The 27,052-nt window shown below is 39.7% G+C and overlaps 2 protein-coding genes across 3 annotated transcripts; one reads left to right on the forward strand and one right to left on the reverse strand.

Annotated features, from left to right (window-relative positions):
* The first annotated feature begins 852 nt into the window (after positions 1 to 852).
* LOC119475388 (solute carrier family 22 member 4-like) lies at positions 853 to 26,004 on the forward strand. Of its 2 annotated transcripts, none has more exons than XM_037748014.1 (10): positions 853 to 1,435; positions 2,237 to 2,340; positions 2,431 to 2,585; positions 4,464 to 4,635; positions 5,259 to 5,385; positions 5,774 to 5,874; positions 6,062 to 6,276; positions 6,392 to 6,574; positions 7,410 to 7,545; positions 25,809 to 26,004. In XM_037748014.1, the coding sequence occupies exons 1-10, from the start codon at positions 1,028 to 1,030 to the stop codon at positions 25,885 to 25,887; spliced, it is 1,680 nt and encodes a 559-aa protein (XP_037603942.1). In that variant the 5' UTR covers positions 853 to 1,027; the 3' UTR covers positions 25,888 to 26,004. The 2 variants fall into 2 exon arrangements, with proteins under 2 accessions (XP_037603942.1, XP_037603941.1); XM_037748013.1 differs by lacking the exon at positions 25,809 to 26,004 and adding an exon at positions 7,977 to 8,249 and having other exon boundaries at positions 857 to 1,435.
* Positions 13,844 to 21,687, reverse strand: LOC119475389 (solute carrier family 22 member 4-like). The gene is made up of 10 exons (XM_037748015.1): positions 20,737 to 21,687; positions 19,832 to 19,935; positions 19,587 to 19,741; positions 17,552 to 17,723; positions 16,922 to 17,048; positions 16,432 to 16,532; positions 16,030 to 16,244; positions 15,732 to 15,914; positions 14,764 to 14,899; positions 13,844 to 14,333 (listed from the first exon to the last, which is right to left on the reverse strand). Exons 1-10 carry the CDS (start codon positions 21,142 to 21,144, stop codon positions 14,255 to 14,257), a joined length of 1,680 nt encoding a protein of 559 aa, XP_037603943.1. The 5' UTR covers positions 21,145 to 21,687; the 3' UTR covers positions 13,844 to 14,254.
* Positions 26,005 to 27,052: the final 1,048 nt, after the last annotated feature.

Raw genomic sequence — 27,052 nt, forward strand, 5'->3', positions numbered from 1 at the left:
ACAAGAAAATTAAAAAAAAGGATAACGCAGGACAGATGAAACTGTATGTAAGAAGTGGACGTAGTCACCGTGTTGTCACCTATTTATTGGTTTGTGGACTGCGGTTTTGAAACCTCGAATTTGGCATTTTGACTGTCGCCATCTTGGTTTTTGCAACCAGAAGTGACACTAGAGGGTGGAGCTAAGTACGTTGATTAAGACATTTTTAGGCGATCAAAATGTTATAATTAACTTCCATGAACTGAAAACACGGACAACTCCCAGACCTGCGACCTGTCAATCACAAGGTAGCCACGCCCTAAAGCATCCCCTGCTTTATGGTCTATTTGACTCTAAATGGGACCATAATTTACTAAATGAACATCATGCTGTATTGAAGAAGACTTGAAACTAGCGATCAAGACCATAACATCATTTTTACAATGTTTACTGAGATAATAAATCAAGTGAGAAGTAGTATTATTTTCTCATAGACTTCAATACAATCAGACTTCTTTATTGCAACCAGCTGAGTCGCCCCCTGCTGGCCATTAGTAAGAATGCAAGCTTAAGGCACTTCAGCATTGGCTTCACTTTTCAGACCCAGAGGTTGCCCACTGGGTGAAACCAATCCACGCAGAGCAGACAATAAAACTGATGGGAAAACACACAAAAGCGAAGTGGTCTGAAACAAGAGGAGAGATGAGTAGCAAAATTAAAAAGGAAACACTAAACATGAATGAATGAAAACAACGACCTAACCGAGGAGGCAGGGCAGACTGTATCAGCACCCTCTCCACATGCAGCTGATTCCAAGCCAAACCCACACGTGCCACAGTGTCACACTTTTTTTTAAGCTCTCTGTAACTGTGTAACTTCCCAGCAGGTGAAGCTGGGGTATATAAACCAAAAACCCAGGTTAATGAATCATATGCATGTCATAGAGCAGTAGAGCTTTATCTCTCTTGTGCCTATCAGTACTGACGTAGTGTCTGCTTGTCTTTTTTCCTTTTTTTCTTTTTTAAATATCACCGATTTTGGTAAGGTAATGGGCAGCTTGAAAATTAGAGATTATGACAGCATCACATCTTTTCTTGGAACTTGGGGACCCTTTCAGCGAAGGATTTTTTTAGCACTGGCCATCAGCATCCTCCCAAATGGGTTTTTTGCCGGCTATATAGTATTTGGAGGTGTTACACCTCCTCACGAGTGCTACATCCCTGAAAACTACAGCATCAGTGAGATGTGGAGAAATGTGACGGTCCCAGTAGAGACGGTCGATGGCATTGCAAAGCGCAGCTCTTGCTCAAGGCTTAACCTGGAAATTGTCAGAAGCTACTCTCAAAATAACATCATCCCAAATGTGGATGTGAATGTGAGTGACATTCCTTTGGAGAGCTGTCTGGACGGGTGGACATACAGCAAAGAAATCTACCAGTCAACCATCGTCACTGAGGTGAGCAATAAGTCATCAATTAATTTCCCTTTGAACATGGTTTCCACATAAGAAATTGTATTTAGTAGTCTTTTTGTGTCTAGTTTTCAGGGAGCCCAAAGTTAATAAAATCAACTATAAAAAAAAGACTTACCATAGCACCATTTCTTTTTCAGTTTGCATAAGTTAATATTTTAGTATCCATTATTCAGTGACCAGTTACACTGTGTAGGAAAGCTTGTTGAAGTAGAAAATATTAGTAACAACCAAGTTAAGTGATTTTATATTATGGTTGCACCAGCTGTTCCTAAACTCAGACTTAGCCTAGTTATGATCTAAATGATTAATGAGTGGAGATTAAACATCACTAAATAGCAAAAACTGTGTGACAATTAAAGGTACTAATACTAATGCTGTTATAGGAGTAATAGTACCGTCTCTGTGAGTACTGCTAATTATGCTGCTGCTGTTTTATTGTTGACACTATTGCACTAAGCTACTGATAACATTACTGCTATTCGTACTATTAGTGTGACTAATACGACTGATACTTCGAGTACTAGACTTTGGATGTTGCTATTCTTTTATAATATTATTACACGGCTTTGTTGAATACTCTTCTGATTGGTTAATCACGGCGTTCTACGGTCTGTTATTTCTTTATAGCAGACCGTTGCTATGTATAATAGACTGTTGCTATGGGCACAGTTCTGATGTCGTACTGTGGCGGACCGTTTTTGTGTCAAATTATTGATTTCTTAAATAAGTAGAGGTGTAATAAGCAGGATAATGTACATTTGATTTTCACTGTTGATTTTGCAGTGGGACTTGGTATGTGAGAATGGATACAAATCTCCGCTGGCCACTTCCATCCAATACATTGGTGTGCTAGTGGGAGCGATTCTCTCAGGCCAGATGTCTGACAGGTCTGTACTGTACACAACTGTCTGCAAATTCACTACTTTACTAATTCACTGTTAGACATAAAGTAACTACAAACTGTATTTCTTCCACAGGTTTGGAAGGAGACCAGCACTCTTTCTCATGATGATTCTTCAGACTGTGGCGATCACGGCACAGATATTTTCGCCGAGCTGGGAGATCTTCACCTTCATTTTCTTTTTCGTGGGTGCAGGGGGATACTCCAACTATATCATTGCATTTGTGCTGGGTATGTTTTCCACTGAGGATCTCGAACATGCAATATTTGATACTGCTTGATGTGTTTAGGCTAATATATATCATAATGGCATCCCAACTCGTCACATACTGCCGTATTGTCACGCCCATTGGCGTCACCGGAGCGTATAGAAGCTAAGAGGAGAAACTCTGGTGCTTTTTTGACAATGGCCACTAGCGGTAGCGCTGCCGCCATTTTGGACTGAAAACGCCGATGATTCCATGAGAAAGTGTCATACAAAATGCGCAGGGAGAGACACACACCAAGCAGTTGGGAGTGGGGTGGATGGGTCCAACAAACACAAAGCTTTCTTCCAGGAGACCGCTGGAAGGAAGAGGCCCCGGAGCTGTTGATGTCTTACAAAGATGTTTTATTGAAGCTTGATCAAGGAGCAATTGTCAGGTCTCCACCATTGAAGTGCTCTCTGCGTGAAGGCCTCACAACTCTGCCCTTCCTCCCTGGTGCTCAGTGTTTTACCCTTATCATGTTTTGACTTACTCGGTTCCGCTGGCATCTCTGACCCTGGTTGCCCCAGCGACTGGCTCTATGGTCCCCACTACAGACACAGCTGTACAGATAACGATGGCTCCCCTAGACAGGACTCCAACCCAATAATGTCAACAGAGGGACACTCTGAGAAACACTCTGACCCTACCAAGGAGAGAGGAATTAATAGCAAATTCCATCACAGTTTTGATGCCAAAAAGTGACGCCAAGAGACTATGTAATGAGCTGAGATGAGAAAACGTTGGAACACGGGACACGAACGAGCAGCTGATTGTATCGTGATTGTGAAACTTAACACACGGGACATAAATAGTGGTCTCTTGGATGAAAGCCTTGTGTTTGTTGGACCCATCCACCACCCCGTCCGCCCGCCCTTGTGGTACGTGTCCACAGGAACCGTCCTTCCAACGCTTCCCATTCATTGTCTATGTAGGCAGTCGTGCAATGCATTCTGGTAGCATATCGTTACGTTTCGAGAGACAGACCATTACGTTGGCCGCTCCTAATTTGCTCCTAATTTCAAGTTGAGGTCTAGGCTACTTTATCCAAATCAGGGGCGTCAAGTATGACTCGCCACCACTGGAAACTCCTGAGAAATTTTTAAACTAACCATTGTGGATCTACAGTGAAGACAGATTCAGCAACTGCATGGCTTATTTCTCGCCTAAAATGTTTTCAGAAACACATTTTTGTGAACCATTTTCATAATACACGAGAAAAAAGTTTCCAAACAAGCCGCCACGTTGGATCTGATTTGAAAGCTGGGAGCAGCAGCCCACAAGTGAAAGTGTTCATCCAATCAGGTGCTTAGTGGCAGCCCATCAAGTGTCCAATATTGGGAAGCGAGGTGATCCCTCACGTCCAAAAACACTCACCATAAGTGTGTCTTTTCGCTCTTTAAACTACGTCACCACACTCCCGGCGCACTTTCTCTGAGCATTTACTATTACCACGGATGGGTTTACATTTTAGATAATGGAAGGCCCGGTGCGTCTTATATTGCCGCTAAAGGGTGACTTCTGTGGCGGTATCACACGCCGACGGCCGTGACGAAGCCTCAGTATTTGACGCCCTGGTAGTGGCCCATCTGAGCTGGTAGGTAACACAAATAAAGGAAGGAAAAAATCTTGTTCCCACAAATATTCTGGTTCTGATTGGGGGCCAGGTGAAAAATATATATTGTTGTAGATATGTACAAGTATGTCAAATGTGTAACGCCGGCTTTCAAATCACAGATGAATGCACAGATTAAATTACTTGGTCAATGATCTCACACAAAATTAGCCTGAACAGAACTGACTTGCAAAAAATTTGTCTCAGGTTTATATTGATAAATTCTCATCTAATTTGCTAAACCTACAGGTACAGAAATTCTGAGCCCAAAATCCAGAGTGGCCTTCTGCTCCCTTGGGGTTTTTATGGCCTCAGCTTTGGGTTACATGGCATTGCCAGCTGCGGCTTACTTCCTCCGTGATTGGCGAATGCTGCTGATTCCCATGGCGGCCTCTAGCCTGATCTATATCCCTCTATGGTGGTAAGAATATTCATATATTGTATTTCAGCCTGCCCTCTTATAAAGCAACATTTACATTGCTTCCATGAAGTATAAAACAATTTATATTGCAAAGGAACCTGCAAGTAAGAACTTCAAGGAAGTCGTATATTCATCAATCCATTATCTATAACCGCTTATCCTATTCAGGGTCACGGGGGGGGCTGGATCCGATCACAGCTGACATTGGGTGAAGGCCGGGTACACCATGGACAGGTCGCCAGACTATCACAGGGCTGACACATAGATAAAGACAATCATTCATGCTCACATTCACACCTACGCGCAATTTAGAGTCAACAACTAACCTAACCTGCATGTCTTTGGACTGTGGGAGGAAGCCGTAAAACCCGGAGAAAACCCACGTTTACACGGGTTTGTACCACTGCACCACCGTGCAGCCCCATCCTCCATATGGTTTTCCCTTAAAAGTAAATATTGCTAAAATGGTTTGCATTTGGTCAACAGTTTGCTCTAAATGCTGGTGTGTCCAGACCCCTTAGAGTTATGGTTAAGGACCACAGACTGGTTTGGTTTGTTGGACGTAGTCCTGCGTCAGTGTATATGTGCTGATATTGTTGTATCCCTGTGATTCAACTCTCCAGGTTAGTCCCAGAGTCTCCTCGCTGGCTGCTCTATCAGGGGAGAGTGGAGGAGGCTGAGGCCATCCTGAGAGATGCTGCCAAGAGTAATAATATAGAGGCTCCACAGGACATTTTTACACAAGCTGAGGTAAGCTACTTTTTATTTTTAACACGAGGTCCTGAAATACTAATTAATTTAAGATAAAATAAAACCATTTATAGGCTCAGTGTTGTATATCAGGTTAGCCTGTTTTTGTTGTTAACTCATTATACCTCATAGGGCCCTATTTTTGTGGCAGCAACAAGTGTTGAAATTTGCCCGTCTGTGTGGTATTTTGGTGCTCAGTTTAGACGGCATGTGAGGCTAGTCCTTGAAGTCAGAGGAGGTTGCTGCTCCTCTATTTTTCAAGAGGGAGATCAAAAATATAAAAAAGAGTAATTGGTTGTGGCAGGGCTCATGTTTCATTTACACAGATTCAGGATTGGACCTTTCACGTTTAATTGTTGCAACCGTTTCTTCTTGTTTTTTTCCCCAGATCGACGATGCACTGGCTATGAAAGACAAGAAATACAACATTTTGGTTATCACGAGCAGCTGCAACATGTTCTCTGTGACATTACTGTGTTCATTTCTGTGGTACGTTTACGACGTCCTCACGACATAAATCCTTAAAGCATCAAAATAATATAATAATATGATACGATAATGGTCACCCTTTACACAACTCATGCAAGAATTATTACAGATGCATCCAAAATTGTCTGGCTTTGGTTTAGATGTCTGGTGTCTCCCATCCTATGTGTTGTTTTGAATGTCTCTGCAGGACCATCATCACAATGGGCTACTATGCTTTAGTACTCAACACTTCAAACCTGCACGGCGACCCGTACATAAACTGCTTCTTGTCTGCCGTGGTGGAAGTGCCGGCTTACATAATTGCCTTGTTACTTCTCCAGTTCTGCTCCAGGCACTTCTGCCAATCTTCTACACTCTTCCTTGGAGGCGTTATGATCCTCTGTGTTCACCTCATCCCAGTAGGTAATGATCAACGACTTTAGCTCCTGAAGCATATGTTGATTTAGGGACATTTTGTGGCTTTTTGTTTGACTTTTTCAGTGTTGTAATTAAAGTTTTTTTGTTTTTATTTCCTTAGATTTACAGATTGTGCCTGTGATTCTTGAGATATTGGGGAAATTCGGCATGACATCTGCATTTTGTGTGGTGTACACTGTCACATCAGAGCTCTTCCCCACTGTTATCAGAAATACAGCAATGGGGTGTTGCTCCATGGCTGCTCGCATTGGAACCATCATGTCCCCCTTTGTCATTTATCTGGGTAAGGATATTTGGTTTTCCATTTTGAGCATTAATCCAGTGCCAGGGCAATTTCTCTGCCCAAATAGTTTGTCATTATTAGACACCACAGTGGTTTGCAGGGATCTGCAGCAGCAGCTAAAATTGCCGTGAGCTCGAATGACCCCGAAACATGAAACTTGGCCCAATAACTGGACATGATGTGCAAGTGCTCCCCGAGAAATAAGACTCCAATCGGCCACATGGTGGCGCTGTAATTAACGCCAAAGAACGCGATTTTGGAAAGGCCACATCCCTCACACCAAAAGATGATTGACTTGAAATTTGACATGCATGTCCAGCTCCGTGTGCTCTACAAAAAATCCTCTTGAACCACTAAAGTCCACCTGACTAGACTTTCCGCCATTCTGAATTTTTTGAAAAACACATTTTTGACATCTTCGCCCAAACTGCAGGTCCGATTGCTACCAAATTTTCTGTTTGTCATTATTGGACCAAACTTATCAAAGTTATTAAAGTGGGGTGGGTGGTGGTGGTGGTGGTGGTGGTCTAATGGATGGGTGGGTCAATAAAACACAGGACTTTCGCCTTGGAGACCGCTGTTCGTGTCCAGTGTGAAACCACAAGTTAAAGTTGATTTGTCACATAACTTCCGTACTTATTAATTATTTTAATCCGAACCCCGATCTTTGCCTAAACCTAAGTAGTTTTTTAAAATGTATTGTGACAAGTTTCTTATTTATGTCAACAATCATTGTACAGGAGGCATAGTTACTATGTTTTTTTTTTAATCAAAATTGCACCTACAGTACAGGTGTACAAATAACTCAAAGGCTACCTTGCATCTTTTTTTGCAGGACAATACTACAAGGCACTCCCATACATGTTGATGGGAGGTTTCGCTCTTTGTGGTGCCTTCTTATGTTTGCTGCTGCCAGAAACTTATAGGAGGACTTTACCAGAGACCATATCACAAATGCAGCTGATATGCGGGTGAGTTAACAAGTTGCTTCAGTGACATCAAAGTCATCTTCCACTACTATATGATCAAAATTAAGAAACGTTTTTTACATTTTATGCCAGATCATTATTAGGTCAGGAAAAGCTCTTTATACTTCTGTCTGAAACTGGGAGAAATTAATGAAATGCAATCTCTATGCTTTAACTTAAATGAACAGAGGAGAGACTAAAATGAATTGGTTAGCCTTTGCCTACTGTATCTTATATTTTATGTTACAGTGTATCCTGTGAGGCCCTTTGTGAACTGTTTCATAAAAGTGTTTAATAATTTATTATTTTGTTGCTCTTACATGTGCAACATGGCAGGCTGTTTTGTAGTGTTTCGAGGAAACCTATAGTTAACCACTGACCTTTAACGTCACTGCTGTTACACTGTTGCTAAATGTTCTCTCAATGTTCAACAGGAGAAGAAGAAAAAAAGAAAAGGAAGCTGAAAATGGAGAGAGCGCGGCTGATTATCAGAGTAAATCAACCAAGTTATAGTGTCAAGTTATGAATGCATTTGTATTTTAGTTTTTTTCTCTAAAGCATTTTACTCACCTATTTGCTTATGAAGATATTTTGTTTTATGTGAAATTATGTTTTATGTATTTTTGTTTTGAAATGTCCTATATTATAACTTGCATATTTCGAAGTACGTTGTCAACCTGTTTTTAAAAAATGATCCATAAAAACAATTTTAATTTTTTACTTTTTGACACAGAAAGCTGCATATTTTATATGTTTTATATTTTTAGATTGAGGGGCTTAGTTTTGTTTGTTAAAGCATGTGCATTTTTGGAAAAAATAATAAATGACTCAGTAACAAATTATAATATGTTAAAACCCATCAGAACAAGATTAAACTACAAAGAGTTGACAACACAAGGTGTAGCGCTTAGATGTTGCAGAAATAAGGGAAAACAAGGTAATGCACTTTTGTTTATTCATAAAAGATGTTTCTATGAAAATGCAGAAGAAACTTTTTTCATGTCCACAGTTTTTATGCTGTTTTCTTCCCAGTTTTATGTGATCAAGGCATTTGTTACATGCTCATCTTCAAGCTGATTTTTTTTCTATATTATGACAAAATGAAGTAAAATCTTTAAAGATCCCCTCAACTCAAAAATGTGTTTTCCTTATGTTTATATCCCCTAAAATGTCTGACCTTTACTCATCTGACTTGTATCTGTACAAAGTTTGTCACTAGAGATGTATTTTCACATTCCTCTACTGAAGGAGCAGATTCCCTAAAATCTGAGATTCAAACGTACCCCGGGCAAACCACGTTTGGTATTTCACAAATTCAATAGCCAATCGCTTTCTAATGTGCAAATACCAGCAAAGAAACCAGAAACCTCCAGCACAGAGCAGACTTGTCAGTACAGAAAACGAGAGTTTACATTAGCATAGTGAAACATTTTGACAGCAAACATGGTAGAGTGTGCAGCTTTGGATGTAATCTGGACCCAGGAGCTTCCTTCTACTATCTACCAAAACATCCCACTATATATTATTTTATGTTTCACAACAAATAGCGCTGTACCAACTACTGTCAGTTACAAGCTCACAAACATAAACGAATTAAAGATGCTAACTACACTCAGCACTGTGATACGTCTGCTAGTCACCGATTTTGGTGCACAACAGACTCCTTATCTGAGCCTGGGTCTGAATGAGGCCCAAACATGTAAGGCTGAATCTCTCTAACGCTAGGCATCTTAATGCGCACTGCACAGGCAACAGTGGTGGGCGGGGTGCGAGGCCTGTGATTTGAATATTTGAATATACATAAATCTATAATTTCTCAATGAGGGAGAAAGAGTGGATGTCCTTCCAGCCCCTTTTCAGAGTTTTTGTTTTACTTTTTATGTGGGAAAACCATGTTAAACACGATATTAATCATAGCAGAGTATTTTTTTTTACATAGAGGAGCTTTAATAATAAGAAACCTGTGCAAATTAGGCTGTATTGATGGATTATTATTGTTTTCCGTGACCGATTACATTTATTTACTTTATATATTTTGCTATAAATCTGAAGCTTTATAACAACACGAAGCTGCTGCTTTTCTATGTCTGTGTAGAGTCATCTCATTCATTCATTCATTCATTCATTCAGGTAAGCGGGGCGGCTGTGGCTCAGCGGCAAGAGTGGGTTATCCCTTAATCACAAAGGTTGGAGGATCAATCCCCGACTCCTTCTGTTTGCATGGTAAAGTGTCCTTGAGCAAGACACTTAACCCCAAATTGCTCGCCGGGTGCTTTACAGCAGCCTTCTGCTCCTGAATGCTTAGGATGGGTTGAATGCAGATGTCAAATTTCATGTATGTGGCTGTATGTATATGACAATTGAAATGAAGTTTTTAAGTTTAATTTGATGCCAAGTCAAATATAATGCACTGATTTCTATTGTGAAATTTAATCTTTTTTGTCATTTGTTTATCGGGAGAGCCACCACAACTTCACAATGCAACACATTCTCACTCCCAACTCAAGACACACTTTTTTCTCTTCAAAATATCCATCTTGTCACATTTAACTTTCAGTTTAACACAGGTAGGAACATCGAGATGAAGATAAAACAAATTATAATATAAAAATAGCTCGATAAGAACGGCAGTAGAGGCTGTCATATTGTAGCAGGGTTGACAATAAAAGTGAAAACTACATACAGTGGGGCCAGATCGCAGACAAGTGCATCGGGAGCGTGCCAAACACACTTTTTGGTCATTTCTAGGCCTTGGGCACGGAGTCAGAATCAGAAAGACTGGTCCTGAAGGAGTTATATATGGAGTTTTAAGTGATTCACAACTTTTTGTTGAGCTGTGTGCTGAATTGCTGCCGAGGAGCAAACGGCCTCTCACAATCTAAACTTGATCCGTAATGATTATGTGAAGATTCAAGAGGTAAGGAAGTTTTATGATACAGTCAAGTGCATATATGTGGTCTTTGGGCACAGCATAACTGACATGGCAGTGCTCTCAAATAGGCCTAGTAGGCTTGTTTCCTAGTGTCTCTTGTGTCTCCTTCTCCCTTGTGTTCCCCACTCCTCTTGTCTTCCATGTCCCTGGCTCTCTCTGTTTGAGTGCCTGTCCTGCCGTCAACCTGGGCTCAATCTACCTGCACACCTGCTGTCAATCAACTCACTCTGCTCTGCACACACATGTCAGCAATCTTCTCATCAACACCACAGTATTTCAACCCTGGCTTTCCTCCCTGTCGTTGCCAGGTCATTTTCTCAGCTACCGTGGTAGTTCGCACTCCAGGCCTCCCTGTGTCCCAGGATCTTCTGCCTGCTTGACTGCCACTTCAGCCTGCTGACGCCACTCTCCAGTCTGTCTTCCACCATTGCACCAGTGCCTCAGCCAGTTCGACTCCGACATCAATCCCAATGTCACTTTAGAAAGACAATGCCCTGTTATGAAGCAATGACCGCTTAGAGATCCCGCTACACTGATACCCATCCTCCAAGGTCAGCCTCTGTCCTTGCAGACCTACAGAAGGAGGAAGACCAAGTTTTGTATGCTTTGGAGCAATTCGCCATTCACCTATCGCCATGATATCTCCATCATCAATAAGCAGAGGGTGCGCCTCTGATGTAAGTACAACTTATTTATTATTTATCTGGCTAATAATCAACCTACACACTTGTGTTTTGTGTTTATAAGGCCTATGCGCAGACATGAATAATGTCAATGTGCGGTTGCGCCATCACTGATAATGTTTTCATCTGTGTCAAGGTGCGCCGTCTCCAATAGGCTAATGTTTTCATCCGTGTCAAGGTTTGGCATCACCAATAGGCTAATGTTTTCATCTGTGTTAAGGTGCGGCGTCACCAATAGGCTAATGTTTTCATCTGTGTCAAGGCGCACCGTCACCAATAAGCTAATGTTTTCATATATGTCACCGATAATGTTTTCATCCGCGTCAAGGTATGCCGTTACCAAAAGGCTTATGTTTTCATATTTGCAACTGATAATGTTTTCATCTGTGTCAAGGTGCGCCGTCACCAGTAAATGTAATCTGTGACATTGTGCGCCATCACCAATTAGGTTTCAATCTGTTATGATGCTCTGACACCAGATTTGGTCAGGTAGGCCAGCCTATCACTATTAAGGCCTTGCTATCGCCTTGCTCTGGGTTCTCCGACTTCCTCCCGCAGTTCAAAGACATGCCTGTTAGGTTAATTGTTGACTTTTGGCTTTAGTATCTGTCTCTATGTGTCAGACATGTGATGAGCCCAGTGTCCACCTGCAACCTTGAATAGGATAAGGGTTGTATAATGGATGGTTGGATGTACTGTAACTGTGTAACTTCCCAGCAGGTGAAGCTGACATATATAAAAACATGAACTCAGCTTTATGGAGATGTGTGATACAGCAGCAGAGCACACTCTCTCGTGCCTATCAGTACTGACGTAGTGTCTGCTTGTCTTATTTCCTTCTCTCTCTTTTTTTTTTTTTACATATCACAGATTTTGGTAAGGAAATGGGTGGTTTAAAAATTAGAGATTATGACAGCATCACATCTTTTCTTGGATCTTGGGGACCCTTTCAGCGAAGGATTTTTTTAGCACTGGCCATCAGCATCCTCCCAAATGGGTTTGTTGGCCTCTATATAGTATTTGTATGTGATACACCTCCTCACGCGTGCTACATCCCTGAAAACTACAGCATCAGTGAGATGTGGAGAAATGTGACTATCCCATTGGAAATGGTCGATGGCATTGCAAAGCGCAGCTCTTGCTCAAGGCTTAACATGGAAATTGTCAGGTGTTACTCTCAAAATAACATCATCCCAAATGTAGACGTGAATGTGAGTGACATTCCTTTGGAAAGCTGTCTGGATGGGTGGACATACAGCAAAGAAATCTACCAGTCAACCACTGTTTTTAAATTGCATTTAACAAAAATAACACAATAAACCTCGGCTTAGCATAAATACCACTTTAATTCTAACTGCATAAACACTACTACCTCTAAAATACACATTTCTCTATTAGTGCATATATAAACAAAACAGAAAAAGACTGCCTGCATTTACAAAGGACAGGCACTTAAAGCTGAAGTAGGTGCTCCTAACGGCATCTGCAAGATTTCACACACTGGAGGAAAACAAGCATCTTTTTTTTTCAGACATTTTTTCAGATCTTTTTTTTCAGACTTTTTTTGTCGGACATTTTTCAGACTTTTTTTGGCCTTTTTTGCCGGACATTTTTCCAGATCTTTTTTTTCAGACTTTTTTGTCCGACATTTTTCAGATCTTTTTTTTCAGACTTTTTTTGGCCTTTTTTTAGATCTTTCTTTTCAGACATTTTTTCCGATTTTTTTTTTTTCAGACTTTTTTGTCCGACATTTTTCATATCTTTTTTTTCAGACTTTTTTTGTCCGACATTTTTCAGATCCTTTTTTGGCCTTTTTTGTCCGACATTTTTCAGATCTTTTTTTTCAGACTTTTTTGTCCGACATTTTTTCAGATCTTTTTTTTCAGACTTTTTTTGTCCGACATTTTTCAGATCTTTTTTTTCAGACTTTTTTTGTCAGATCTGTTCAGATCTGGACCTTTTTATTCTTAAAGAAATTCTAAAACCAATTAATTGATTATCAAAGTAGTTGGTGATTAGTTGAGGAGCCAGTTGAGGTGGTTCGGGCATCTAGCACGGATGCCTCCTGGGCGCCTCCCTTGGGAGGTGTTCCAGGCACGACCAGCTGGGAGGAGACCACGGGGAAGACCCAGGACTAGGTGGAGAGATTATATCTCTACTCTGGCCTGGGAACGCCTCGGGATCCCCCAGTCAGAGCTGGTTAATGTGGCCCGGGAAAGGGAAGTTTGGGGTCCCCTGCTGGAGCTGTTGCCCCTGCGACCCGATCCCGGATAAGCGGTTGAAGATGGATGGATGGATTTTTCAGATCTTTCTTTTCAGACATTTTTTGGCCTTTTTTTTAGATCTTTTTTTTCTGACTTTTCATACCAAACGTGGTTTGCCCGGGGTATGTTTGAATTTCAGATTTTAGGGAAGTGCACAGACATCTCCCCCTTCAGTAGAGGAATGTGAAAACACGTCTCTAGTGACAAACTTTGCACAGATACAAGTCAGATGAGTAAAGGTCAGACATTTTAGGGGACATAAACATAAGGAAAACACATTTTTGAGTCGAGGGGATCTTTAAGGATTTTACTTCATTTTTACTTAATATAGAAAAAAATCAGCTTGAAGATGAGCATGTAACAAATGCCTTGATCACATAAAACTTTGAACATAACAGCATAAAAACGTTGGACATGAAAAAAGTTCAGCAACATCTAAGTGCTACACCTTGTGTTGTCAACTCTTTGTCATTTATTCTTGTTCTGATGGGTTTTAACATATACTAATTTGATACTGAGTCATTTATAATTTTTTCAAAACATGCACATGCTTTAACAAACACAACTAAGCTCCTCAATCTAACGATATAAAACATATAAAAATGCAGCTTTCTGTGTCAAAAAGTAAAAAATTAAAATTGTTCTTATGAATCATTTTTTTTAAAACAGGTTGACAACGTACTTCATAATATGCAAGATATAATATAGGACATTTCAAACAAAAATACATAAAACTGAATTTCACATAAAACAAAATATCTTCATAAGCAAATAGGTGAGTAAAATGCTTTAGAGAAAAAAACTAAAATACAAACGCAAATCATAACTTGACACTATAACTTGGTTGATTTACTCTGATAATCAGCCGCGCTCTCTCCATTTTCAGTTTCCTTTTCTTTTTTTCTTCTTCTCCTGTTGAACATTGAGAGAACATTTAGCAACAGTGTAATAGCAGTAACGTTAAAGGTCAGTGGTTAACTATAGGTTTCCTCGAAACACTACAAAACAGCCTGTCATGTTGCACATGTAAGAGCAACAAAATAATAAATTATTAAACACTTTTATGAAACAGTTCACAAAGGGCCTCACAGGATACACTGTAACATAAAATATAAGATACAGTAGGCAAAGGCTAACCAATTCATTTTGGTCTGTCCTCTGTACATTTAAGTTAAAGCATAGAGATTGCATTTCATTCATTTCTCCCAGTGACAGACAGAAGTATAAAGAGCTTCTCCTGACCTAATAATGATCTGGCATAAAATTTAAAAATGTTTCTTAATTTTGATCATATAGTAGTGGAAGATGACTTTGATGTCACTGAAGCAACTTGTTAACTCACCCGCATATCAGCTGCATTTGTGATATGGTCTCTGGTAAAGTCCTCCTATAAGTTTCTGGCAGCAGCAAACATAAGAAGGCACCACAAAGAGCGAAACCTCCCATCAACATGTATGGGAGTGCCTTGTAGTATTGTCCTGCAAAAAAAGATGCAAGGTAGCCTTTGAGTTATTTGTACACCTGTACTGTAGGTGCAATTTTGATTAAAAAAAAAACATAGTAACTATGCCTCCTGTACAATGATTGTTGACATAAATAAGAAACTTGTCACAATACATTTTAAAAAACTACTTAGGTTTAGGCAAAGATCGGGGTTTGGATTAAAATAATTAATAAGTACGGAAGTTATGTGACAAATCAACTTTAACTTGTGGTTTCACACTGGACACGAACAGCGGTCTCCAAGGCGAAAGTCCTGTGTTTTATTGACCCACACATCCATTAGACCACCACCACCACCACCACCCACCCCACTTTAATAACTTTGATAAGTTTGGTCCAATAATGACAAACAGAAAATTTGGTAGCAATCGGACCTGCAGTTTAGGCGAAGATGTCAAAAATGTGTTTTTCAAAAAATTCAGAATGGCGGAAAGTCTAGTCAGGTGGACTTTAGTGGTTCAAGAGGATTTTTTGTAGAGCACACGGAGCTGGACATGCATGTCAAATTTCAAGTCAATCATCTTTTGGTGTGAGGGATGTGGCCTTTCCAAAATCGCGTTCTTTGGCGTTAATTACAGCGCCACCATGTGGCCGATTGGAGTCTTATTTCTCGGGGAGCACTTGCACATCATGTCCAGTTATTGGGCCAAGTTTCATGTTTCGGGGTCATTCGAGCTCACGGCAATTTTAGCTGCTGCTGCAGATCCCTGCAAACCACTGTGGTGTCTAATAATGACAAACTATTTGGGCAGAGAAATTGCCCTGGCACTGGATTAATGCTCAAAATGGAAAACCAAATATCCTTACCCAGATAAATGACAAAGGGGGACATGATGGTTCCAATGCGAGCAGCCATGGAGCAACACCCCATTGCTGTATTTCTGATAACAGTGGGGAAGAGCTCTGATGTGAATGTGTACACCACACAAAATGCAGATGTCATGCCGAATTTCCCCAATATCTCAAGAATCACAGGCACAATCTGTAAATCTAAGGAAATAAAAACAAAAAAACTTTAATTACAACACTGAAAAAGTCAAACAAAAAGCCACAAAATGTCCCTAAATCAACATATGCTTCAGGAGCTAAAGTCGTTGATCATTACCTACTGGGATGAGGTGAACACAGAGGATCATAACGCCTCCAAGGAAGAGTGTAGAAGATTGGCAGAAGTGCCTGGAGCAGAACTGGAGAAGTAACAAGGCAATTATGTAAGCCGGCACTTCCACCACGGCAGACAAGAAGCAGTTTATGTACGGGTCGCCGTGCAGGTTTGAAGTGTTGAGTACTAAAGCATAGTAGCCCATTGTGATGATGGTCCTGCAGAGACATTCAAAACAACACATAGGATGGGAGACACCAGACATCTAAACCAAAGCCAAACAATTTTGGATGCATCTGTAATAATTCTTGCATGAGTTGTGTAAAGGGTGACCATTATCGTATCATATTATTATATTATTTTGATGCTTTAAGGATTTATGTCGTGAGGACGTCGTAAACGTACCACAGAAATGAACACAGTAATGTCACAGAGAACATGTTGCAGCTGCTCGTGATAACCAAAATGTTGTATTTCTTGTCTTTCATAGCCAGTGCATCGTCGATCTGGGGAAAAAAACAAGAAGAAACGGTTGCAACAATTAAACGTGAAAGGTCCAATCCTGAATCTGTGTAAATGAAACATGAGCCCTGCCACAACCAATTACTCTTTTTTTATATTTTTGATCTCCCTCTTGAAAAATAGAGGAGCAGCAACCTCCTCTGACTTCAAGGACTAGCCTCACATGCCGTCTAAACTGAGCACCAAAATACCACACAGACGGGCAAATTTCAACACTTGTTGCTGCCACAAAAATAGGGCCCTATGAGGTATAATGAGTTAACAACAAAAACAGGCTAACCTGAAATACAACACTGAGCCTATAAATGGTTTTATTTTATCTTAAATTAATTAGTATTTCAGGACCTCGTGTTAAAAATAAAAAGTAGCTTACCTCAGCTTGTGTAAAAATGTCCTGTGGAGCCTCTATATTATTACTCTTGGCAGCATCTCTCAGGATGGCCTCAGCCTCCTCCACTCTCCCCTGATAGAGCAGCCAGCGAGGAGACTCTGGGACTAACTTGGAGAGTTGAATCACAGGGATACAACAATATCAGCACATATACACTGACGCAGGACTACGTCCAACAAACCAAACCAGTGTGTGGTCCTTAACCATAACTCTAAGGGGTCTGGACACACCAGCATTTAGAGCAAACTGTTGACCAAATGCAAACCATTTTAGCAATATTTACTTTTAAGGGAAAACCATATGGAGGATGGGGCTGCACGGTGGTGCAGTGGTACAAACCCGTGTAAGCGTGGGTTTTCTCCGGGTTTTACGGCTTCCTCCCACAGTCCAAAGACATGCAGGTTAGGTTAGTTGTTGACTCTAAATTGCGCATAGGTGTGAATGTGAGCATGAATGATTGTCTTTATCTATGTGTCAGCCCTGTGATAGTCTGGCGACCTGTCCATGGTGTACCCGGCCTTCACCCAATGTCAGCTGGGATCGGATCCAGCCCCCCCCGTGACCCTGAATAGGATAAGCGGTTATAGATAATGGATTGATGAATATTCTTACCACCATAGAGGGATGTAGATCAGGCTAGAGGCCGCCATGGGAATCAGCAGCATCCGCCAATCACGGAGGAAGTAAGCCGCAGCTGGCAATGCCATGTAACCCAAAGCTGAGGCCATAAAAACCCCAAGGGAGCAGAAGGCCACTCTGGATTTTGGGCTCAGAATTTCTGTACCTGTAGGTTTAGCAAATTAGATGAGAATTTATCAATATAAACCTGAGACAAATTTTTTGCAAGTCAGTTCTGTTCAGGCTAATTTTGTGTGAGATCAGTGACGTGAAGTAATTTAATCTGTGCATTCATCTGGGATTTGAAAGCCGCTGTTACACATTTGTCATACTTATACATATCTACAACAATATATATTTTTCACCTGGCCCCCAATCAGAACCAGAATATTTGTGGGCCAGCTCAGATGGGCCACTACCAGGGCGTCAAATACTGAGACTTTGTCACGGCCGTCGGCGTGTGATACCGCCAGTATAAGAGGCACCGGGCCTTCCATTTTCTATAATGTAAACCAATCCGTGGTAATAGTAAATGCTCAGAGAAAGTGTGCCAGGAGTGTGGTGACGTAGTTTAAAGAGCGAAAAGACACACTTATGGTGAGTGTTTTTGGACGTGAGGGATCACTTCGCTTCCCAATATTGGACACTTGATGGGCTGCCACTAGGCACCTGATTGGATGAATACTTTCACTTGTGGGCTGCTGCTCCCAGCTTTCAAATCAAATCCAACTTTTTTCTCGTGTATTATGAAAATGGTTCACCGAAATGTGTTTCTGAAAACATTTTAGGCGAGAAATAAGCCATGCAGTTGCTGAATCTGTCTTCACTGTAGATCCACACAATGGTTAGTTTAAAACTTTCTCAGGAGTTTCCAGTGGTGGCGAGTCATACTTGACGCCCCTGATTTGGATAAAGTAGCCTAGACCTCAACTTGAAATGAGGAGCAAATTAGGAGCGGCCAACGTAATGGTCTGTCTCTCGAAACGTAACGATACGCTACCAGAATGCATTGCACGGCTACCTACGTAGACAATGAATGGGAAGCGTTGAAAGGACGGATCCTGTGGACACGTACCACAAGGGCGGGCGGACGGGGTGGTGGATGGGTCCAACAAACACAAGGTTTTCATCCAAGATACAATCAGCTGCCAACGTTTTCCCATTTCAGCTCATTACATAGTCTCTTGGCGTCACTTTTTGGCATCAAAACTGTGATAGAATTTGCTATTAATTCCTCTCTCCTTGGTAGGGTCAGAGTTTCTCAGAGTGTCCCTCTGTTGACATTATTGTGTTGGAGTCCTGTCTAGGAGAGCCACCGTTATCTGATCAGCTGTGTCTGTAGTGGGGACCATAGAGCCAGTCGCTGGGGCAACCAGGGTCAGAGATGCCAGAGGAACCGAGTAAGTCAAAACATGATAAGGGTAAAACACTGAGCACCAGGGAGGAAGGGCAGAGTTGTGAGGCCTTCACGCAGAGAGCACTTCAATGGTGGAGACCTGACAATTGCTCCTTGATCAAGCTTCAATAAACCTTCTGTGTAAGACATCAACAGCTCCGGGGTCTCTTCCTTCCTATTGAGTTAACTTGCGTATCAGAAATTCCACCACAAATACCACTATAGTTAGGTTTAGGAACTACATGGTTGGGCTTAAAACTACTACGTTTGTACAGTGAAAATGACAGTGAACGTTGTGAACGCTAACATGGCGCACGAGACTGAAACAGCGGTTTCCTGGAAGAAAGCTTTGTGTTTGTTGGACCCATCCACCCCCCCTCCCAACTGCTTGGTGTGTGTCTCTTCCTGCGCATTTTGTATGACACTTTCTCATGGACTCATCAACGTTTTCAGTGCAAAATGGCGGCAGCGCTACCGCTAGCGGCCATTGTCAAAAAAGCACCAGAGTTTCTCCTCTTTGCTTCTATACGCTTCGGTGACGCCAAGGGGCGTGACAATTATGATATATATTAGCCTAAACACATCAAGCAGTATCAAATATTGCATGTTCGAAATCCTCAGTGGAAAACATACCCAGCACAAATGCAATGATATAGTTGGAGTATCCCCCTGCACCCACGAAGAAGAAAATGAAGGTGAAGATCTCCCAGCTCGGCGAGAACATCTGTGCCGTGACCGCCACAGTCTGAAGAATCATCATGAGAAAGAGTGCTGGTCTCCTTCCAAACCTGTGGAAGAAATACAGTTTGTAGTTACTTTATGTCTAACAGTGAATTAGTAAAGTAGTGAATTTGCAGACAGTTGTGTACAGTACAGACCTGTCAGACATCTGGCCTGAGAGAATCGCTCCCACTAGCACACCAATGTATTGGATGGAAGTGGCCAGCGGAGATTTGTATCCATTCTCACATACCAAGTCCCACTGCAAAATCAACAGTGAAAATCAAATGTACATTATCCTGCTTATTACACCTCTACTTATTTAAGAAATCAATAATTTGACACAAAAACGGTCCGCCACAGTACGACATCAGAACTGTGCCCATAGCAACAGTCTGTTATACATAGCAACGGTCTGCTATAAAGAAATAACAGACCGTAGAACGCCGTGATTAACCAATCAGAAGAGTATTCAACAAAGCCGTATAATAATATTATAAAAGAATAGCAACATCCAAAGTCTAGTACTCGAAGTATCAGTCGTATTAGTCACACTAATAGTACGAATAGCAGTAATGTTATCAGTAGCTTAGTGCAATAGTGTCAACAATAAAACAGCAGCAGCATAATTAGCAGTACTCACAGAGACGGTACTATTACTCCTATAACAGCATTAGTATTAGTACCTTTAATTGTCACACAGTTTTTGCTATTTAGTGATGTTTAATCTCCACTCATTAATCATTTAGATCATAACTAGGCTAAGTCTGAGCTTAGGAACAGCTGGTGCAACCATAATATAAAATCACTTAACTTGGTTGTTGCTAATATTTTCTACTTCAACAAGCTCTCCTACACAGTGTAACTGGTCACTGAATAATGGATACTAAAATATTAACTTATGCAAACTGAAAAAGAAATGGTGCTATGGTAAGTCTTTTTTTTATAGTTGATTTTATTAACTTTGGGCTCCCTGAAAACTAGACACAAAAAGACTACTAAATACAATTTCTTATGTGGAAACCATGTTCAAAGGGAAATTAATTGATGACTTATTGCTCACCCCAGTGACGATGGTTGACTGGTAGATTTCTTTGCTGTATGTCCACCCGTCCAGACAGCTCTCCAAAGGAATGTCACTCACATTCACATCCACATTTGGGATGATGTTATTTTGAGAGTAGCTTCTGACAATTTCCAGGTTAAGCCTTGAGCAAGAGCTGCGCTTTGCAATGCCATCGACCGTCTCTACTGGGACCGTCACATTTCTCCACATCTCACTGATGCTGTAGTTTTCAGGGATGTAGCACTCGTGAGGAGGTGTAATACCTCCAAATACTATATAGGCGGAAACAAACCCATTTGGGAGGATGCTGATGGCCAGTGCTAAAAAAATCCTTCGCTGAAAGGGTCCCCAAGTTCCAAGAAAAGATGTGATGCTGTCATAATCTCTAATTTTTAAGGTGGTCATTACCTTACCAAAATCTGTGATATTTAAAAAAGAAAAGAAGGAAAAAAGACAAGCAGACACTACGTCAGTACTGATAGGCACAAGAGAGATAAAGCTCTACTGCTCTATGACATGCATATGATTCATTAACCTGGGTTTTTGGTTTATATACCCCAGCTTCACCTGCTGGGAAGTTACACAGTTACAGAGAGCTTAAAAAAAAAGTGTGACACTGTGGCACATGTGGGTTTGGCTTGGAATCAACTGCATGTGGAGAGGGTGCTGATACAGTCTGCCCTGCCTCCTCGGTTAGGTCGTTGTTTTCATTCATTCATGTTTGGTGTTTCCTTTTTTATTTTGCTACTCATCTCTCCTCTTGTTTCAGACCACTTCACCTCCTGCTTTTGTGTGTTTTCCCGGCAGTTTTATTGTCTGCTCTGCGTGGATTGGTTTCACCCAGTGGCAACCTCCGAGGTCTGAAAAGTGAAGCCAATGCTGAAGTGCCTTAAACTTGCATTCTTTCTGACAGCCAGCAGGGGGCGACTCCTCTGGTTGCAAAAAGAAGTCTGTTTGTATAGAAGTCTATGAGAAAATGATACTACCTCTCACTTGATTTATTACCTCAGTAAACATTGTAAACATGAGTTTATGGTCTCGATCACTAGTTTCAAGTCTTCTTCAATACAGTATGATGTTCATTTAGTAAATTATGGTCCCATTTAGAGTCAAATAGACCATAAAGCAGGGGATGCTTTAGATGGTCTGGGAGTTGTCCGTGTTTTCGTCTTAGAAATTTAACCCTCACAGTGTGTTTTCAGTTCACAAGTTAATTGTAACATTTTGGTTGCTTGAAAATGTCTTATTCAACGTACTTAGCTCCACCGTCTCGTGTCACTTCTGCGACGGTCAAAATGCCAAATTCGAGGCTTCAAAACCGCAGTCCACAAACCAATAAATAGGTGACGTCACGGTGACGTCACAGTCCACGTCCACTTCTTATATACAGTTTCATCTGTCCTGCGTTATCCTCCTGTTTTTGGATTTTCTTGTTTACCTGACCTTGTTTTTGTCATCTCCCTGCCTGATTTGTTTGCCTTTTCTCTGATTGACAATGTCATGAAGAGCACTATAGGAGGAGGCAGAGGAACATGATTTTTAATCACAGATTCTCTGCATCATGAACTATTGTCAGGATATAGTGACCGTTTTATGAAAATCATTTTTTTTTAATCATATTTGCTCAAAGTTACCAACTGGAGCTTTAACCTCTTTTCACTCGGAGCAACAACGATAACACATTGAGAAACATTAATTCAGGATTATTATTAGAATCAGGATTATTTTTTTGTTAAAAGACAAAAACAACTGTGTGTGTTGGGAGGGTTCGTATGTTCATATTTTAATTATTTGTATTGTGTTACAAAAGTTTTAGACCAATTAAACATGTATTTCAATTTCTCACAAACATTTAAAGATAAAACAAATGCTCTTGTATTAGTAAACATCAACTGAGTACAAAAATAAAGAGTTTTAAAAAATGATTAAAAAAAAAACAACAGTTCTTGTCAGTGGACTTTTGGATCCCACTGTGCATGTTTTGGATTTTATTTTCAGATTATTACTTTCAAGTAAGAGAATTGTTTTTTTCTTTCTTTGAAGCAAAGCCATTGAGAAAAACTACGGAGTCTGCATATCAGGTTTGGTCTCACGTTGTATGGGTAGGTTCCTCCTTCCTTCGTCGTCTACATATTTCCTCTTTTTGGGTCCATTGCACAACCTGTAATCGAAAGAAACTATATGGCAAAAATAGCAGATGAGCAACACCACAGATAAATAAATGGAAGTTGACACATTTATATTTTCTACTCTACTACTTCCTTTCTTTATTGTGCTGTAAGTTTTTATTTTGAATGGTTAAAACTAGGCATATGTTTCTTTTTGAATTTGAAGTTTGAAGATAGCCATACTGCGGAGCAAGCAAAAACAGAAGAAGATATGCATCATTATATCAGTAAGTCAACCAATCTTTACCATTTTATGAATCCTTGTGTTTTTTCCCTGTAAAGCTCTTTCTAGGACGAGTACTAAAACCATTTTAACTTCTAGGCTATTTCATTATGTGACTGAGTTAGCCCAGGTCTTTTCTAATCAAGTTTGTTGTAAAACAATTTTGCAATGGTTTCCTGGAAAATATGTAAACTCCAGTGACCTAAGTGAAATGCACCTACCCCTGACATCCTTGCATCTGCTCCACTCTTTCTGGAAGATCTCTATTGAGGGTCTCCGGAAGGAAGAAGTTCACCACAGAGGAGGCAATTGTGAGACTTCCCATGAGGATGTAAGGAAGAACCTTATTATAAGTACCTGTAAATAACAAAAGAGCAAAATTCGACATTAGAAAATGATAAACTTTTACTTGAATATTGATAAACAAACATGTCACTGATATTATCCTATGCAGACTGAGTCCACATCTACATCCCTTTATGGTGGTAAGAATATGCATTTATTGTATTTCAGCTTGCCCTCTTATAAAGCAACCTTTACATTTCTTACATGAAGTATAAAACAATTTATATTGCAAAGGAACATCCAAGTAAGAACTTCAAGGAAGTCGTACACAAAAATGTAATTTGCATAGGCTCACTGGTCATTTGTTTCTCATAATAACACAGAACTAAGTTATGGTAATGATGAATAATATCCACCTTGTTGTGTCTTCTTATTGACAGAATAAGAAACCAACAAGATAAGAAGATAGATTTGTGGTCTTATTATTTACTCATAACCCTGGCCGCTCTCTGTCCACACTGAATCCGTTAAATATGCACTTTCTGTTACGTCATGTAAACAAACCACGTACCTATCAGCTGTACGCTTGAGATCAGACTGGAGACCCTTAGAGACTGGTGTGGTTAGTCCTGCGTCTGTGTGTGTGTGCTGATATTGTTGTATCCCTGTGATTCAACTCTCCAGGTTAGTCCCAGAGTCTCCTCGCTGGCTGCTCTATCAGGGAAGAGTGGAGGAGGCTGAGGCCATACTGAGAGATGCTGCCAAGAGTAATAATATAGAGGCTCCACAGGACATTTTTACACAAGCTGAGGTAAGCTACTTTTTATTTTTAACATGTGATAAACACTATTTGCACAGATGTAGCCACAGCAAAGGTTGCAGCTTTACGATTGGCTTTCAATAAAATGTCTGTCACTAAGTTGCTTCAGTTACAAGTTCAGTTCAAAGTCCTCTTTCACTATTATATGATCACAATTAAAGGACCAGTGTGTAACTTTTAGGGGAATCTATTATGGAGGACCACAAGACTCTAAATTTATTTAAAAATGGATTTCTATGAATAAATGGACTAAATTCAATGTAATTCATTATTTGACATGTTAATGGGCATTAAAAAGAAGAAATTATAAAAAGAATTTACAAATGAAATATATAATCCATCAATAAATAGTTCAAATTAAAAAAAGATTCACAAAAACACAATAAAACAGTCAATAAGTACAACATTTTTAAATGATACATTAATGAATTAATGTAATTTAAATTTTATTTGAAAATTCAGTTTAAAAAGAGAAATAAATAACTAGATTCACAAATTGAATTAAGAATACAGCTTTTAATCAGGCATTTAAAAGGGCAACTTCTTTTCCAATTTGCATTACTATTTCCCTGCTGCTTTTACTAAACCCATTAGCTATTGGATTTGTTAAATCATCTAGCTTCCCCATTTAGCTTTAACATGACCCCCTTCAGATTGTAAAACGAGGCGATGAATGCAAATTAGCCACATGAGATGTTACAGGCTGTCTGATTGGCTGTCACCTGGCATGTCATATGCATACTCACACGGAAGTGGGAAGGAGAGGAATGGATGCAGATCTCCCTCGGAGAGATAACAAGACGCTTTGGTGCGTCTTTGAAAACTCGCGTGACTCTTGTAGTCCTCGATAATCTATTGGCAGAAATGGAATATAAAAGTAGTATGTTTTCTTTAGTGTATGATCACCTGAAAATAAGAATCGTTGTGTTTTGTTAAGATAGAATGAGCTGTTTATATCTACATAGGGAGCGGGTCCTCTTCACGGAGTCCACCATGTTTCTACAGTAGCCGGACAAACCAAACTGTGTTAACTTTCCCTGCTTGGGCTGGAGTCGATAACGTTACTCGCTCTCGTCTCCGCCTCTCTCTCTCTCTCTCTCTCTTGCTTCATCACTAACTGCTCATGTACACACACTCTCTACACACTGGCTCTGCTCCAGATGGCTCTAGAGAGGGCCATTCACGTTTTTGCGTCGGCCACCGTGGCTCTCCAACACGCTCAGCACACGAGAGAGACTTCAGTTGATTGTAATCTCCTCACCTCACCGCTAGATACCGCCAGATCCTACACACTGGACCTTTAAGAAAAAATGAAATATGCCAGATCAGTTATACCACTTTATATCACTGAGAGAAACTAATGAAATGCAAATAAATGAGATAAATATTTCAGTGCAGATAGTTTTAATGCATGCTTTTAACTTCAATGCTGCCTCATAAAAGTTGTGTTGCTCTTACACGTGCAACATGACGGAGCTGTTTGTAGTGTTTGGAAGACACCTATAGTTAACCAATGACCTTTAATGTCACTGCTGTTACACTGTCGCTAAATGTTCTCTCAATGTTCAAACAGGAGAAGAGGAAAAAAAGAAAAGGAAGCTGAAAATGGAGAGAGCGCAGCTGATTATCAGACTAAATCATCCAAGTTATAGTGTCAAATTATGATTTGTGTTTGTAATTTTAGTTTTTCTCTAAAACATTTTACTCACCAATCTACTTATGAAGTCACTGTGTGAAACTCTATATGATGTATTGTTGTTTGACATGTAACCCTCTTAACTTATTGTGAAGCATGTTGTAAAAAAAAAAAAAACATTTTTAAAATAAATGGAATTTTTGACAGAAATGTCCATATTTATGTCTTATAGGTTGATCTATATGTAATGGTTATAGATGTTTTACAAACTATTTATTAATGGTTTACAAATGATTTAGTAATCATTAACAAATACTTAATATAGTATATAAGATTTCATGTGTGCAACTGTTGAAATAACATAAATAAAGACATTATATTTATCAATAATACGTAAACATTATAAATTATCATTTAATTGTTTGTTAATAGTAAAATAACTAATAACCAAGGTTTATTTAACTATCTATTTACCATTAATTAATGATGGTTATTATGATGCTTTTACTTTGATATGTTGATAATGATTCTATATTTCATTAAGAATAAGCGCAGTTATATATTTTATTAAAAATATTTAAGAATGAAAATAAGAAGCTTCAGGAACTAAAGTGTCTGGGTTGATGTTTTACAAACTATTTCTTAATGGTTTACAAATTATTTAGTAGTCATTAACAAATACTTAATATAGTATATAAGATGTTATAATGTGTGCAACTGTTAAAATCACATAAATAATGGCATTACATGTGCTAATAATACGTAAACATTATAAATGATCTTTTAATTGTTTGTAAATAGTGAAATAACTTATAACCAAGGTTTGATTAACTATCTATTTACCATTTATTAATGGTTATTATGATGCTTTTTACTTTGATATGTTGATAATGATTCTATATTTTATTTAAAAAAATATATAAGAAAAGCGCAGTTATATATTTTATTAAATATATATAAGAAGCTTCAGAAACTAAAGTGTCTCAGGGTTCAAAATGTTCATCTCCTCTCTAATGAATCATGATACACTACAATATTATGCTCTGAATATTCAGGGACAGCACCATGAAGACGTGTATCTGTTTCAGTGGAAAGTCCACATTTCACTTTCAATTCAAATCAAACAGTAAGGTTTTGAATTTTAAAAAAGCATTGTGCATTATTTTTCTAGTTAAACATAT

The sequence above is a fragment of the Sebastes umbrosus genome, chromosome 17 (assembly GCF_015220745.1).
Source record: "Sebastes umbrosus isolate fSebUmb1 chromosome 17, fSebUmb1.pri, whole genome shotgun sequence".
In the NCBI taxonomy this organism is placed as follows: Eukaryota; Metazoa; Chordata; class Actinopteri; order Perciformes; family Sebastidae; genus Sebastes; species Sebastes umbrosus.

Excerpts from the sequence above, each read along its gene's own strand:
- LOC119475388 (XM_037748014.1), top strand. The coding sequence starts at position 1,028 with ATGGGCAGCTTGAAAATTAGAGATTATGACAGCATCACATCTTTTCTT. Across the intron at positions 2,586-4,463 it reads TATCATTGCATTTGTGCTGG|GTACAGAAATTCTGAGCCCA; the intron begins GTATGTTTTCCA and ends CTAAACCTACAG. Across the intron at positions 6,277-6,391 it reads TGTTCACCTCATCCCAGTAG|ATTTACAGATTGTGCCTGTG; the intron begins GTAATGATCAAC and ends TTATTTCCTTAG.
- LOC119475389 (XM_037748015.1), bottom strand. The coding sequence starts at position 21,144 with ATGACCACCTTAAAAATTAGAGATTATGACAGCATCACATCTTTTCTT. Across the intron at positions 16,533-16,921 it reads ACATTTTTACACAAGCTGAG|ATCGACGATGCACTGGCTAT; the intron begins GTAAGCTACTTT and ends TTTTTTCCCCAG. Across the intron at positions 15,915-16,029 it reads TGTTCACCTCATCCCAGTAG|ATTTACAGATTGTGCCTGTG; the intron begins GTAATGATCAAC and ends TTATTTCCTTAG.